Source organism: Lactuca virosa, chromosome 7, assembly GCF_052849685.1.
Source record: "Lactuca virosa cultivar CGN04683 chromosome 7, Lactuca_virosa_CGN04683_v6, whole genome shotgun sequence".
Classification (NCBI taxonomy): domain Eukaryota; kingdom Viridiplantae; phylum Streptophyta; class Magnoliopsida; order Asterales; family Asteraceae; genus Lactuca; species Lactuca virosa.
In genome coordinates, this window is record NC_136432.1 from 248,232,294 (window position 1) to 248,248,032 (window position 15,739).

Consider the following 15,739-nt stretch of genomic DNA (forward strand, 5'->3'; position numbering starts at 1 on the left):
AGTTCATTCAGACAATCATAGTACAATTCAATTGATTCTCCTTCTTTCTACTTAAACTCTCTTAACTCCAACAGACAATGCTTGACTGAACTGATTTTTGTTTTCTCACTGTCCTGATACTTCTCCTTCAAAGTATTCCAGATCTCCTTTGAGGTTTTGCAGCTACGAACATAATTGTATACGACTGGTGGAAGAGCACCACGGAGTTCTCGCATACATCTTTTTTCATTTTTCAGCAACCTTTCAGTTTGATCATTAACATTTGGATTTGTAGCAGAAGTTCCAACAGTTCGAACAGAAGAAGGAGGATGAACATCATCAGCGATGCATTTCCAGAGTTCCTCATCGATTCCATTTAAGTAGTCCTCCATACGATCAGCCCATTGATCATAGAACTGAGGAATCAACATAGGAATCTTCGTTACTGATCCAAGGAGATGAGAATAAAATGTCATGGTTTTCATGTTAAAGTTCGCCATTGTTGTACAGAAGGTTTTTGAGAGAAGCCCAGCAATTTGAAAATTAATGGATGAATCAACCATAAAACAGAAATCGAACACTTGATTAAACAATTTAATCGCAAAATCGAATCACTACTGAAGATATAATAAGATTTTCAGAATCAAAAGTGTGGAAACTTTTGAGTCTAGAGTGAGGCTCAAATTACTTTTGAAACTTGAGAAAATCAGATCAATGTAGAATGATTCCTGCTCTGATACCAAATGTATGTTAATTATGAACGTTGGTTTGTCATGCAGAATCAAAGAACAGTCAAAGAACACGATGATTTGGGTGTTTAAGAGATGCATTCGATTATGAAAGGTGTTTACAAAAAAGGATCTAGATCTAAATCTACATAATTAACACACACTAACACTCTCAATGTTACATCTCTCAAGCACACCTCTACATGTGGTATGAACCCACCTTATATAGAGGTTTTTACATGTCTCTCTCTCTCTCACATGTTACAAGGCTACTTTACCACATGTAAGTGGGTCTACAAAAGTCAAACCATTTACAAAGTCATACATGGATAACTTTGTACCCAACAAGAATGCATAATACAACACACGATGATCCTTTGAGCAAGAAAACTTCAAATCTTAGATGGAGACTTTGGAGCCTTTTCCCCAATATTGCCAATTGAACTTTGCAAAAACGATCAGAACACCATTAGATAGACTAAGAACCTTTTGAACTGAAATTGTGCATAGAAAACCTTACAATATGAGAGTTGATCCACAACCTCATCCTCCTCTTCAAGCTTCAAGAATCACCCTTAGATGCTCAAAACACATCCCCGACAAGCTCAGAATATCTACAAAACTCTCTCCTGTCCTAAAGCAGGAACCACTTGATGCCCCCTTGGACACACATAACCTTTTAGAATCTATGATATATATTCCACTTGCAACATGACCTTCAACTTGGCTATCTAACCAAAAGAGAAATCGAGTCTCCAACATCCCTTCGCGGCAACACATAGACGATTTACTACAAACCAAACTCCACACTCTTATAGCAAAACCGATGAGGAGATCACCATCTCCTATCTTAACCATCGACTAACCCACATCCGATATCTCTTCCCTCGATCACAGGAGGCAAGAAAACACAACCTCGATGCAGAAAGTAGCATCCCTCGCCATTGACTGACCACTCAGCCTCAGGCTGCAATCCTCAAGTCGATCATTACATCGACTTCCTTCTTGAGTCTCACGACTCATGCTGACACTACTTTGAGCAAGGTACTCGCAATCTCTAAATCAGCTAACTCTCACAAGTTTGTATCAACTAGACCCATATTTCCAAGAACACTGAGGCTGAAACGATTACCGATCTCATTCTTTAGAACGACAACCAACAACCGATGGAAATAAGGACGAATACAATTAATGCTAGTGTTATACCACACTATATACCCTGCACTAGCTCCATAGAAATCTTCTGGACCCTTCAATATCCTTTTACGGATCTTGTGCTTTCACTAGTATGAGCCCATACTACCTTCCACACCTATCTGTACGTGTTCCAAGAATTGCTTCAAAGTCCCTAAGTCACTATATAAGACAACTAACAATCTCATATACTCGTGCCACCATATGCACATACTACCTCTCTTCCTAAGCTCTCCTTCTAGGATTCTTCTCACGCATTAGCCCACACTAGAATGCTTTTCTAGGAACTCTACCACTGTCAGGTGCATCAGCACACCTATATTCTTAAAAAATCCACCACAAACTGCCTAGATTCCCAACTTAGACTTCCTCACACGTAAGTGCTCACACCACTACACTCTAGCACTCCCAAGGATCACTAGGAATACTAACTCCACCTTATTATCAATTGCGACAGAAAATTCTACCAATGTAAACTAACTATCTTACAAATACAATTACATGCAGCAACGATTGAACAATTCTTCGACTGAAATAGTTGGACTCAAACAAGAAATGTGCAATAGGGCCAACTCAAACATTCTAAAAATATTTTATCCTTATGGCATGCAACTTAACGTTTTCAATTAACAGTCAACTAACATCAATATAGGTTTCACATACCACAAAGCAAGCACTATTCAAGTAGAAAAACCTACAGAAAAACACACAATTCCTATGGATCCTTAGCCTACACACTATCATGTATCTCTAACATCCTATATATCACACGCAAAAGGAATCTCTGCTTAGATGGCCCTCTAGCATGCAACCATGAGTTGATCCTTATCCTAATTTATAGCACGCACGTCATACTATAACATATATAACAACAACTAAGTTACAACATATAAAGAAAGTATGGATATTTTTTAGATCACTTTTCCATGTTCCGACTGACTGTACACATCACATCTTCTGTTTTCTTCACTAGAAAGTAATCCTTTCCAAAAAGGCTTTGTAAGACTCTCAGATCCATAGTGCGAGTTTGGAATCCCACGAGTGTTCATCCAAATCCCTCAAACGAGGGCTCTGATACCAACTTGTAACATCCCAAAATCCCCATGCTAATTTATCATTTTTAAAATATTATAACATCCATTTTTGATAAATTATATTTAGGATAAAACATTTGTTCATAAACCATTATTCAGAAATCAGAGTTAAAATGAAGACAATGCGGAAAAGTCGAATCATAAAAGTGTTGAGGTATGTGGATAGTCCTGCCTTCACAATTTGATCGATACCTGCAAAATAGTTAATCCACAACTGTAAGTGCAAAGCTTAGTAAGTTTCCTAAAATCTCCCATACACCACATCATAATAATTGACTAAGGGTTATCAGAAACTCTAGGGACTATCAACTGTCCCAATGGGCTAGGACCACGCCCTATGGATTAACAACATACCACATAGGTTATCAGTAACCCTGGGGACCATCAGCGAAATAATAGTGAGAAGACTCACTTCGCAAGTAGCAGCTAAACACCATAGTTCTCACCCAACGAAGACTGGTCCTACAAGGCAACTAATAGCAATAAATAATACCCTCTCAGTCTACACTCCAAAACCCTTAGTTTGACCAAAAGTCAACCCACAACGATAGTCAGCGGTTAGAGTCAAAGTCAACATCCACAATACCAAAAACTAATTCCCACGTGATGACTAGTCCATGGTCATGTTGTGGGCAACAATATCAGCACCGATCTAAACTCCGGATTCGACAAATCAACCGTGACCCAACACCATCACCACGTCGTGAGGACCATACCCTCACGTCGTGACCAAGCTAGCCAAAATAGATGAGATAAATCTCATAGTCACGTCGTGAACAGCATACAGTCACGTCGTTACCACCATATGGTCACGTTGTGACTACATCAGATTGGGAAACTTAATGCATTCAACCCTTAATCCTTAAGGCATTCCATTCCTTATTTCCTAAGGGCCTTCTTACTCCAAAAGCATCATAAAAATCAATATTTTATATACATGAAAGGTCAATCATGTCTTCATCTCATAAAAGGTCAAAATGAAGAAGAAATGGAACCATACTCACATGAATGGCATCAAAACTCAACTATATCTCATATCCATTAAACACTACCTTCAAGGGTCCATAAGGACCCATAAAGTTGCCAACTTTATGGATTCTTCCCATCCAAACTTCAACAATATGAAGAAAAAGGAACAATAAGCCTAGATCTAGAAGATAGCATCATAAAGTTTGGATGTTGAATACATACAATACCCCAGAAATCGCTCAAACTCAAACTCCAAGATTGCCAAGAGGTATTCAACATCACAAGCATCTTCTTCTTCCTTCCGAGGACACCAAAACTTCAAGAATAATCTCATAAATGAAGGTGACTATTAACGCTTCCTAAAATCTCTAGAGGGTGATGGAGGCTGTAAATGAATCCCTAAATCTGAGAGTAGGGCTTAAATATGCAGGAAAGCCTAAAAGATCATGGGTTTGGGCTATATCCCTTGTCACGTCGTGGTCGTACACGTGTCACATCGTGACAATGCTCCAGCTACGCGTTCTCATTCTCTACTTGTCATGTCGTGACCTCCATATGGTCACTTCGTAACTCATGGTTTTTTTCAAAAACCATGCTTTTACTCCTTATTTCACTACACCGAATCCCTCTAGAAAACGGATGTTACAATTTTCTTGCCTAATTCGTTTAGTAGGCTAATTACTAGTCGTTATATGTTATTTTATCTGATAAAATCTAAACTAAATATCAGTAGATAAGTTTTAAACTTAATTCGAATTTTGAGAAAGTAAATAAGGAAACCAAGTATTTAATTATAAGATAATTAAATAGAATTATTCTTAATGAATTTTTGATATAATAATTAATTAATGGTTTAGTTAAAAGATAAATATAACTCCACAATGGGTTTAAAAGATTAATTAATTAATTGTTTAATTCATATAATTAAATTTAAACCTCGTGTTCCGAAAAAGTTTTCAAATACACCCTATACATATGTGTAATACTATATTACTATATGTATCATTAAAAATCATTCGAGTCTCTGGTACGACTTATTCATGAAGCTATAGTATAAGAGATGTATAAGGAAACATCCTTGAAAATGATCGTTGAGTGGGTGTCACTTTCACTTACCACTTCCTTTTATAGTGGAGGGTCCTTAGCCTAATGGATTTGATAGGACATAATCATATTAAAATTATAATATATAAAGTACAAGTATGCTAATCCATAAAAAACGCACGTCGTTTCTTTATGAGTTGTTAGTGGAGCGCGTGTGGGTAACTGACACACTAATATGAGACTATAAAGATGAATTGGTGGCACATACTCGAATTTATGGTTGTTGATGGAGCGTATGTAGTTAACTGACATATCAATGCGTGATCATAAATGACCTCGATCATGTTACACAGTTTTTCATGGTTATTCTCATCTTATTTGTGATCCTCGACATCCGAGTCGCAAATTGAAGAGCATAGTTTGATATTAAACATGTCATTGAATAGTTTAATGAATCTCAATTGATCTAGGAATTTCATATTAGATTGAAATAGGTAAAATTCTTTACTTAGCCAAAATAAATTCGTAATTAGATTACAACATCTATCTTCATAATTTCGAATTGTATTTATGGATCCTAGACTCGAATATTAATTTGGGTTAAAATTTTAAGGAAATCAATCAACTAACTAAAATCTTATATATTGTTTTAGATATATGCAAATGGTGATCTGCCTCCTTGTCCCCAAACTACTCACAACTTCACTCTCTTATGTATCCTCTCAAAAGACTAGCTCGTTGGTCCCGACTACATGGACTGGTTACGTAATTTGAAGATGAGGTTGAGATACAAGAACAAAGAATGTGTTCTCGAGAATCCAATCCTCGAAATTGAAAAAGATTCTGCTACACCTAAATTGGTTGAATATAACCTGCATGTTGACCAGACTATAACGGTCGCTTGCATTATGATTGCAACCATGGTACCTGAGCTCTAAAAGACCTTTGAGGACTATTGGCCCTATGACATGAACTTGGCTCTTTCCAAGATGTTTCTTAAGAAAGCAAGACATGAGCGTTATGAAGTTTTCAAGGCCCTTATGTCGTACAAATTGATAGATTGGGAATTTGTGTATGCCTATGTGAAGAAGATGCAAAGACAGGGAAAGATTGGAGAATATCAATGTGAACTTCAACAAAGAGCTTGCCATTGACATGGTGCTTAACTCCTTGCCTAGTAGTTATGATCATTTCATATTGACCTATAACTTGAACAATACTAAGACCATATTGATTGAGCTTCATAATCTATTTAAAACATTTAAAGTAGTAGTGAAGAAGTCATGGCTATTCAACAAGGCAAGGTTAAGAAGAGAAAGACCTAATCCCAACCCAAGTGGAAAGGGAAAACTCAAATTGGATAGTCCAGTTTGTCAAAGGGAAACCCAACTTCCATACTCCTCCTGTTGGCAATCCAAAAGAATTCTTATGCTTTCATTGTGGCTAGAAAGTCCATTGGAGAATAAGCTAGCCCAAGTACTTACATGAAGTTAGAGAAGCTAAGGGCAAGGTGTCTGGCTCTTCATCTCGTATGTACTCTATCCATATACATAACACTTATATTTCAAAATCTTGATTTTCTTGATATGAGATATGGTTTCCACATTTTTTCTGATTTGCAGGGACTAAAGGAAGGTCATGAGGTCGATCATGGGAAGTTGAACCTGATCTTAGGGAATAGTCGAAATCGGTTTTTACCAAGTTTGGGACTTATGAACTCATTTTGATAGTGTTAGGATTGATTTTAAATTTTTTTGCTATTCGTTAAAAATAACAAGGAACTTGATTTCATTTTAATGATTTATTTAGATAAGAATATCGTTATGGTTTTTATAATAATGATGGTACAATTTATGTTTATCATAATGGTGCACTGATATGCACATATTTAGTTATAAAATGCATGCATTATCTTAATACTTTATGTTGTTTTTGTCTCAAATACTGAACAAAAGGTACTTAATTAGTTTAAAATTTCATTTTCAGCAACAAAGACATGCTTACAAGGAAAAGAAAGCGGATTTGGCGATTAAAAGTTTGGATTTTGAATTTTGAAGAAAGAAGATAAAATTGAAGAAAAGCATGGCGTGTTTATCCTAAAACACGACGTGTTGGTGTAGAAAATCACGAAAAATAGTGCATTGCCATACACACGATTTTAATGAAGAACACGATGTGTTTGGGTCCTCCAACACGACGTGTTGCGCCTATTTTCAAAGTCTATTTAAGGATCATTTCTGTTCGAAACCCTAACGTTGGTTGGGAGCTTTTAGCGACTTTTGGAGGCCAGAGATATTCTCAAGGAGCTTTGGAACTCAAAATTCGACTAGAGGCTATTTTTGAAGAGATCAAAGGCAATTAATCATTACTTTTCTTAATTCTATTGTGTGAATCATGTTTACAACATTAGATTTTGAGTTTATGGTTTTAATTTCGAGTTTATGGTTTTAATTGTTGAAGTTATGGGCTAAAACACCATATTTTTGTTTAGAATAGATGATATTATGAATATGTGTTAATTTAGTGGCTTTGGATTAAGTAGAATTGATTATTTATCATGATAAGTTTGTTAAAAGATCCTTATGTGTTAATGACAATTATTTTCTGTTAATTACTAAGTATATTGAGTTGTATGAACATCAGCTTGATTGCTTGCCTCTTATGATTTTTTTGAAAACAAGATGATAAGCCTAGTCTTGTGAACATATCCTAGGGTTAATTAGAAAATAAGTAAATTAATGTGTGAGCATGTATGATGACCAACCATATATGAGTTAATTGAACCAACCAATTTAATTAACTACCATTACAAGTCTTGCTTGATTCGAATTGAACACTAGTAAATTCTTTGATTTAATCACTTGATCACTGCTTGAATTGATTTGTTTGCTAAAGGATTAGTAATAGTGAACATGAACCTAATCACATTAGAAATCGGTAATTGATGATATTTTAATCCAATGCACTTTCCATGAAATCAACCATAGGAATAAGTGAATCGAATCTAAACGGAAGTCTCCTTAATCTTATTGAATCTAGTTGTCTTTTGTTTCTTCTTTTAGTCATTAATTCTTATTTGCTAAGTGTTAAAGTAATTGATTAGGTTTCTAGTCTTGTAAAACAAGAGAAAAAACCCCTTCTTTAATTAATTGTTTAAAATTAGATAATATCAGTAATAACTTTGATTGTTTACCGTTCCCTGTGTTTGATACCCTACTTGCCTTCACTAAACTGCTAATCGATAGGTACACTGCCTTCCGTGTGTTTGTTTTTGTGAGTAAGTTAGTTAGGATTAAAACTAGTACATTCTACACGTATCAAGTTTTTGGCGCCGTTGTCGGGGAACGATTCTATATAGTTTATTTTATTTCTAGTGTTTTCGATCCTTTGTGTGAGATTTATCTCATATAAAGTTACAGCTTTTATGTTTAAAGTTTCGTTTTTATTTTTCTGTTATTGCGTTGAACACGTCGTGGTCATACTTGAACACGACGTGTTTGACGTATTTCCAGTTTTCGTTTTTGTTCGTTTTACACGTAATTTTCTGTTTTGGTTAAGATAGTTTATGACCCGGAGCTCTAATTCTATAGTAGTGCCACCATTGGAAGATCTGGAATCAATCTTGCACAAAAAGAAAGATAAAGCAATCAGGGAATCAAGAGGTTGTGAAAGCTTCAAGAAAACTTCAAAAGAAAAGACAGCGGATTGCGAGACCGGAACACCCAAGTCACCTAAACCAAAAGTAGAGATGGCGAATATTGCGAACATATCCATGGAGGAGTATAATAAGAAGATTCGCGAGGACACTAGACCAGGTCTTGTGCAACCCGCCATTCCAGCAACAACAAACTTTGAATTGAAGGGTCACATACTCGCTCAACTGAAGGACATCCCGTTTTATGGGAATGATCACGAAGACACCTACAAGCATATTGCCGAGGTCAATAACATAGCGGACTACTTCCACATCCCCAATGTGCCACGCGAGACTGTGCTGCTTAGGATGTTACCAATTACGTTCAAGGGAGCAACGAAAGATTGGTCGAAGGCACTACCTTCAGGATCCATTACCATATGGGCCAAGATGCGCGAAGAGTTCATTCAACGGTTCTGTCCTCCCTCAAAGGTCTCAAAATTGAAGAAAGCAATTGCAAATCTTGAACAACAAGGAGGTGAGTCACTTTATGAAGCATGGGAGAGGTACAAAGGGTTGTTGAGAAACTATCCACAAAATGACCTTAATGTTCAACAAGAGGTCTCCATCTTTTATGATGGAGTAAATGTCATGACCAGGCAGCTCCTTGACTCCAAAGGACCATTCACAAAGAAAGCCCTAGCTGTCATCAAAATTTTAATCGAAGAATTCTCTAAACACTCAAGAGAATATCATAACCCAAGAAATGACTCAACTTGAGGAACAGTGAACTCAGTTTCGGATGATATGGCGGCAATGGTGGCTAAGTTGGAAAGTATGGATCGTAGGATAACAAAGATGGAACAATCCATCCACGCCATCCGTGTGGGGTGTGATAATTATAGCGGGCCTCGCGTCACTAAAAATTGTGACTTAGATGAGAACGGAAACCGGAAAGCTCAAGTATGTTATTCAAGCAGGGATAGGTACGATGAAGATTGGACAAAACCTAAGAAGGAATGGCTACCTTGACGAGTACAAGAAGGCGAAAGAGGAAAAATACAAACAAAATACGTGAGGGTTTTATCAAAGAGAAGAGTCGGTACGCGACCGACGCAACGATACGAGAGAAACAAGCGATGATGAAGGACCAGCAAGCATTAGTGAGAAATCAGCAAGCCCCGATCCTCAACATCGAGAACCAACTCGGGAACTCTACAAAGTAATTCAATGAGCGGTCACCCGGCGGACTTCCGAGCAACACTAAGCAAAATCCGAGGAGGGCACACATAAATGTTGTCACAATAAGAAGTGGTAAAATAATCACTCCTTTAACCCCAATCCAGAATCAAGATCCAAAAGTGGTGCAGGAAGCAGAAAAAGAAGACCGATAATCGCAAACTGACGATTCAACACGGCGTGTTCAGGAGAAGAACATGGCGTGTTTTCCGCCTGAAGAAAATAAAAACCCTGCAATCAAGCGGTATCAGCCTCAATTGCCATTCCCGAGCCGAGCTAGACAAGAAAAGCAGACTGAAGATTACAAAAAGTTTCTAGAACATATAAAGGCCCTCAAAATCAACATCCCATTCATCGAGGCGGTTGCTCAAATGCCCAAGTATGTCAAGTTCTTGAAAGACTTTCTCACGAATAGAAAGACGATGGAGGAAGAATCTAAGGTGTTTTTGAACAAGAATTGCTCAGCTTCAATGTTAAATAAACTACCGAAGAAAATGGGAGACCCGAGGAGTTTGACTTTGCCATGTCAATTCGGAAATTTGGCTACAAGTTACGCATTGGCCGATTTGGGGGCGAGTGTGAATCTTATGCCTTATTCATTCTTCAAGAAGCTGAACCTCCCGAAACAAATACCTATCCGTATGGCGATCCATTTAGCTAACAAGACAGTGACGTTTCCAAGAGGGATATGCGTAAAAGTTGACAAGTTCGTATTTCATGCAGATTTTATAGTGCTAGACATAGAAGAAGACCATTAAAGGCCTATCATTCTTGGGAGACCTTTCTTAAGCACCGCTTGAGCCATTGTGGATGTGCGAGAGTTTAAACTTACTCTCCAAGTAGGAGATGATTCAGTCACTTTTGGCGTCGATAGAGCCATGAAGCATTCAAGGTTTAGTGATGACACAGTTTTCTTAGTAGACACATTCGAAGAGCTAATGGAAAGAGAATTGGCGGGAAAGAATTCAAGATGGGTGGATTCACATTCCTTTCATAAGGTAACTTTGATGCTGAAAAAGATTTGAAAGAGATAGAGAGGTTACTTGACGAAAGTGAGTTTGAAGAATTAAAAAGACACTCTGAAGCATAAACACGACATGTTGAGGAGCTCAACATGGTGTGTTAAGTTGAAAAAGCGCGATCAGACGGGTTACATGCATACAACACGGCATGTTCTGTTGATGCACACATCGTGTTCAATGTTCAGAAAATAGAATTGGAGCTGAAAACTTTGTCGGAACACTTAGAATATACCTTTCTAGAAGAGGGTGATCAAAAGATGGTGATTATTGCTTCTGACCTCACACTAACCGAAAAGGAAGATCTCGTAAGGTTTTAAAGAAAAGAAGAATGTCATCGCTTGGAAGATTACAAACATAAAAGGGATTAGTCCTTCCTATTGCTCGCACAAGATCAACCTTGAAGAAAGCGTGAAGCTAGTAGTGCAACATCAGAGGCAATTGAACCCAAACAATGAAGAGGTGGTCAAGAAGGAGGTTGTCAAGATTTTAGATGCCAGGATCATATACTCCATCTCCGATAGTCAATAGGTGAGTCCAGTTCAAGTAGTGCCAAAGAAAGGAGGGATGACGGTCATAACAAACAAGAAGAATGAGCTTATACCTTCATGAATGGTGACCAGTTGGGGAGTGTGCATCGATTACCAAAGATAAATGATGCAACTTGAAAAGACCACTTCCTCTTCCTTTTATAGATCAAGTGCTTGAGCGATTGTCTGGTCATTGCCATTATTGTTTTCTAGATGGCTTTTTAGGTTATTTACAGATTCCTATTGACACAATTGATCAAGAGAATATGACTTTTACTTGTCCCAGTGGAACATTTGCATATCGATGCATTCTTTTGGATTATGCAATGCGCAACTAACTTTCAATGATGCATGACGACTATATTCCACGACATGGTGAAAAATTTTATGGAAGTGTTTATGGATGACTTCTCTGTCTTTTGTTCTTCTTTTAGTGATTGTCTTTCTAACCTTGATTTGATGCTTGCTAGGTGTGAAAATACCAATTTATTTCTAAATTGGGAAAATGGCATTTCATGGTAATGGAAGGAATCGTCTTAGGTCATAAAGTGTCCAAATTGGGGATTAAGGTGGATCGAGCAATGATCGATACTATTGCTAAGTTACCCCCACCAACCAATGTGAAGGGCATTAGAAGTTTTCTAGGTCACGCGGGCTTTTAACGCCATTTTATTAAATATTTTTCTAAAATAACAAGACCTTTGACTTAGCCACTTTTAAAAGATGCACCTTTTAATTTTTCTAAAGAATGCTTAGAAGCTTTTTATAATTTAAAAGAAAAATTGACTAATGCCCCAATCATTACCGCCCCGAATTGGAGTTTTCCTTTTGAGATAATCTGCGATGCAAGTGACTATGCCTTAGGAGGCGTGCTTGGTCAAAGGGTTGATAAGCACTTTCAACCCATCTACTACGCAAGAAAGACCTTGAATCTGGCCCTAGAAAACTACCCCACTACTGAAAAAGAATTATTGGCCATGGTCTATGCATTTGACAAGTTTTGTCCATACCTTATATTGCCCAAAACAATTATTTTTACTGACCATTCTGCTATCAAGTATTAGTTTTCCAAGCAGGATGCAAAACGAAGACTGATCTGATGGGTGCTTTTACTTCAAGAATTTGATATCGAGATCAAGGAAAAGAAAGGGATGGAGAATGTAGTAGCCGACCATCTGTTAAGATTGGAAAATCCAGTGACGGACAAGAAAGAAAACAAGGGAATTGGGGATAGTTTTCCTGAAGAGTACTTGATGATGATTGCAGGGGAAGAGCCTTGGTATGCTGATATTGCAAACTTTCTAGAAGGCAACTTTCTTCCAGAAGGGCTCACTTACCAGCCGAAGAAAAAGCTCTTCTCAGAAATCAAATATTATTTTTGGGATGAGCCATATCTTTTTAGAAGTTGTGCAGATAGGATTTTTAGAAGATGCGTGTTTGGTAGGGAAATTCATGATATATTAGAGCATTACGACAATGGGCCAGCAGGAGGACATCATGGAGCTCAGTACACAGCCAAGAAGGTTGTGATGCGGGTTTTTATTGGCCCATGATCTTCAAGGATGCTGCCACTTATGTGAAAGAGTGTGGCTCATGTCAGAGGTCAGGGAATATATCTACAAGTAATGAAATGCCACAAAGGAACATCCAAGTATGTGATATGTTTGATGTGTGGAGTGTAGATTTCATGGGACCATTCCCATCATCTAGAGGGCATAAGTACATCCTTATGGTGGTAGATTATGTTTCCAAGTGAGCTGAAGCGTAGGAGTTAACTACTAACAATGCACGGGTAGTTGTAAAATTCTTCAATAGACTACTTTCTAGATTTGGAGTGACAAAACACTAATAAGCAATAGGAAAGCCTATTTTGCTAATGATCAACTAGCAAGGGTGATACAAAAATATGGTGTACGTTATAGGTTTGCAACACCACATCATCTTCAAACGAATGAGCAAACCGAGATCACGAATAAAGCTTTGAAGAGAATCTTGGAAAGGTCGGTGGGTAGCAATAGGAAAGATTGGGCAGATAAACTCGATGACGTGCTTTGGGCCTTCAGAACTGCATTCAAAACACCCATTAGGACTACACCCTATAGACTAGTTTATGGGAAGAACTGTCATCTACCAGTGGAACTCGAGCACAAAGCATATTTGGCATTAAATACTTGCAATTTCGAACCAAATGAATTGTGCGCCAATCGGCTCTTGCAAATGAATGAATTGGAAGAGTTGAAAACGAGTCATACACAAAATCGTTGATCTACAAGGATAAGACTAAAAAGTGGCATGATGCAAGGCTGAAAGGAAATAAGGAATTTGAAGCTGGTCAGAAATTTCTCTTGTACAAGTCAAGGTTGAAGCTTTTTCCTGGAAAAATGCACACACGATGGTCCGGGCCATTTAAAATAAAGGAAGTGTACCCATATGAGGTGATTGAGTTATGGAACAAAGATGGGTCAAGCTTTAAGGTCAACGGGACCAAGTCAAGCATTATGAAGAAGGGATGCCAAACGTCGAAAGGATTGAAGAAGGCATGGAATTGGAGGAAACCGATACAACGTAGAGAATGAAGGAGTCCAGCTCGAGACTCCTCAAAAAGAAGCACTTGCAGGAGGGAACCCGTCGTTTGAGTTTGCTTTTTCCCTTTTCTTTTCATTTTTTTTTGTCTTTTATTTCTGTTAATTCTTTATAGTTTGTTATGGATTTTTAGTCTTAGTCTTCAAATAATTTAAGTGTTGCTTGAGGAAAAGCAAGGCGTAAGTGTGAGGTGTGGTTAAACCTTTTGTGAAAAGACATAAATTTTTTTTGTTCTGAACACCCAACACGGCATGGATGGGCTGTTCCCACACCATGTTTGGGCAATTTTTTGCGAGTTTTTGGGTTTTCACGTTTCAATACGGCGTGTTGGGTTCCCAACACGGCGTGTTTACTTTTTCCATTAGCAAAACTGTGGCAATTATTCAACTCATTCAAAAAGGGGTTTTAACCTTAAAAGGCAAAAGTCTTTCATTTTTCACCCACCACACCTAGAACACGATGAGTTTCTCCTCAAGAACATCGATTTCTACTCCTTTCGTTTTCTACTTCGATTTCATTCAGCAAAGGTAAGGTTTTAACCCGTAAACCTGTTAATGTTAAGATTTTTCCGAGTTTTGTGTTTGATTTGGGTGATACACTGAATTTTTGAACTTTGCATAACTTCTAGGGTTTCGATTTTGGTTAAATTAGGATGTTTAAACCGGATTTTTCTGTGTCTAAATTCATATTCTAGTGCTCTAAGCAAACCCCTAAGGTAGTCTTAAGTTGATTTGGTCGTATGGGTTCGATTCAGAAACTGCTATACGAATTGTTCAACGAACACGACGAGTTGTATGAACAACACGGCGTGTTTTGTTGTTTAGAACACCCAGTTTTGCTAAAACTTCATTTATTCATTTCTTTTGGTATTGGTTTGTATCCTGTGTTGTTTGTGTAGAAAAAGATGAGGATAGGTGGAAGAGGCCAGCAAGTTCCAAGGGACCAAGGAGATTTTCATTGGTACAACTTCCCGCAAGTTGTTTCTTAAACGACTTTAACAGAATGGAGGAGCACATTGGAAAATTTGAAGAGAAAAGAATTCTACATTGCTAACGGAATAAACTAGAGTTGGCTGGAGCATGTTGGATTGGCTGAGGGCATGAACGCATACTTCACAAAGGTGTTCATTAATGATGGGGTGAGGATGACATGCACTGCTTGGAGGAGATTATTTCAGATATAGGAGACGGTCTATAAGGAACTTTCCTTGGAGTTCTATGCCACTGTTCAATTCAGAGGGGGGGGGGGGGCGACGATGTATTTGACACGAATAGCCTAGGAGGAGCATATACAGAGTGTAGCATAGTTGAGTTTGCATGGAGGATAGATCTTTACAACAGGTTGGAGGCTATGACGGAAGCATTTGGTACGCTTTTGGAGCACTGTCACAGGGAGTTTCCGGATGGTGTCAATGGGACAAACTGGTGGACCTCCATTTCCAATGGATTCCACATACCTTCAACAATCCAAGAAGGTGACATCGGGTGACCAATTCACCATCTTCTTCACCGATTCAATGCATGCTCCATAAACATGAGAAAGGACGATGACAAGGTTCCAAACCTTGATTTGTTTTTCTTGTGGAGCATCATCACGCCCAACACTTTTTGTAATATACTGTATTGCTTGACGAAATACTTGGTGGAGAGAGGGGCGAAGGATAGGAAAGGGTCGCCCATTTGCGGTGGCATGTTGCTAACAAAGGTGGCAAGGTTATATGAAATAT

General features: G+C 38.0%; 1 protein-coding gene and 1 non-coding gene across 2 annotated transcripts; one reads left to right on the forward strand and one right to left on the reverse strand.

Annotated features, from left to right (window-relative positions):
• Nucleotides 1-9,140: 9,140 nt before the first annotated feature.
• LOC145128095 (small nucleolar RNA R71) lies at nt 9,141-9,247 on the reverse strand. Its single transcript, XR_013716696.1, has one exon. It is a non-coding gene; the product is annotated as a small nucleolar RNA R71 (small nucleolar RNA).
• An 831-nt stretch (nt 9,248-10,078) lies between these two features.
• Nucleotides 10,079-10,639, forward strand: LOC145127697 (uncharacterized). Its single transcript, XM_079062846.1, has one exon. The coding sequence runs from the start codon at nt 10,079-10,081 to the stop codon at nt 10,637-10,639; it is 561 nt and encodes a 186-aa protein (XP_078918972.1).
• The last annotated feature ends 5,100 nt before the right edge of the window (nt 10,640-15,739 follow it).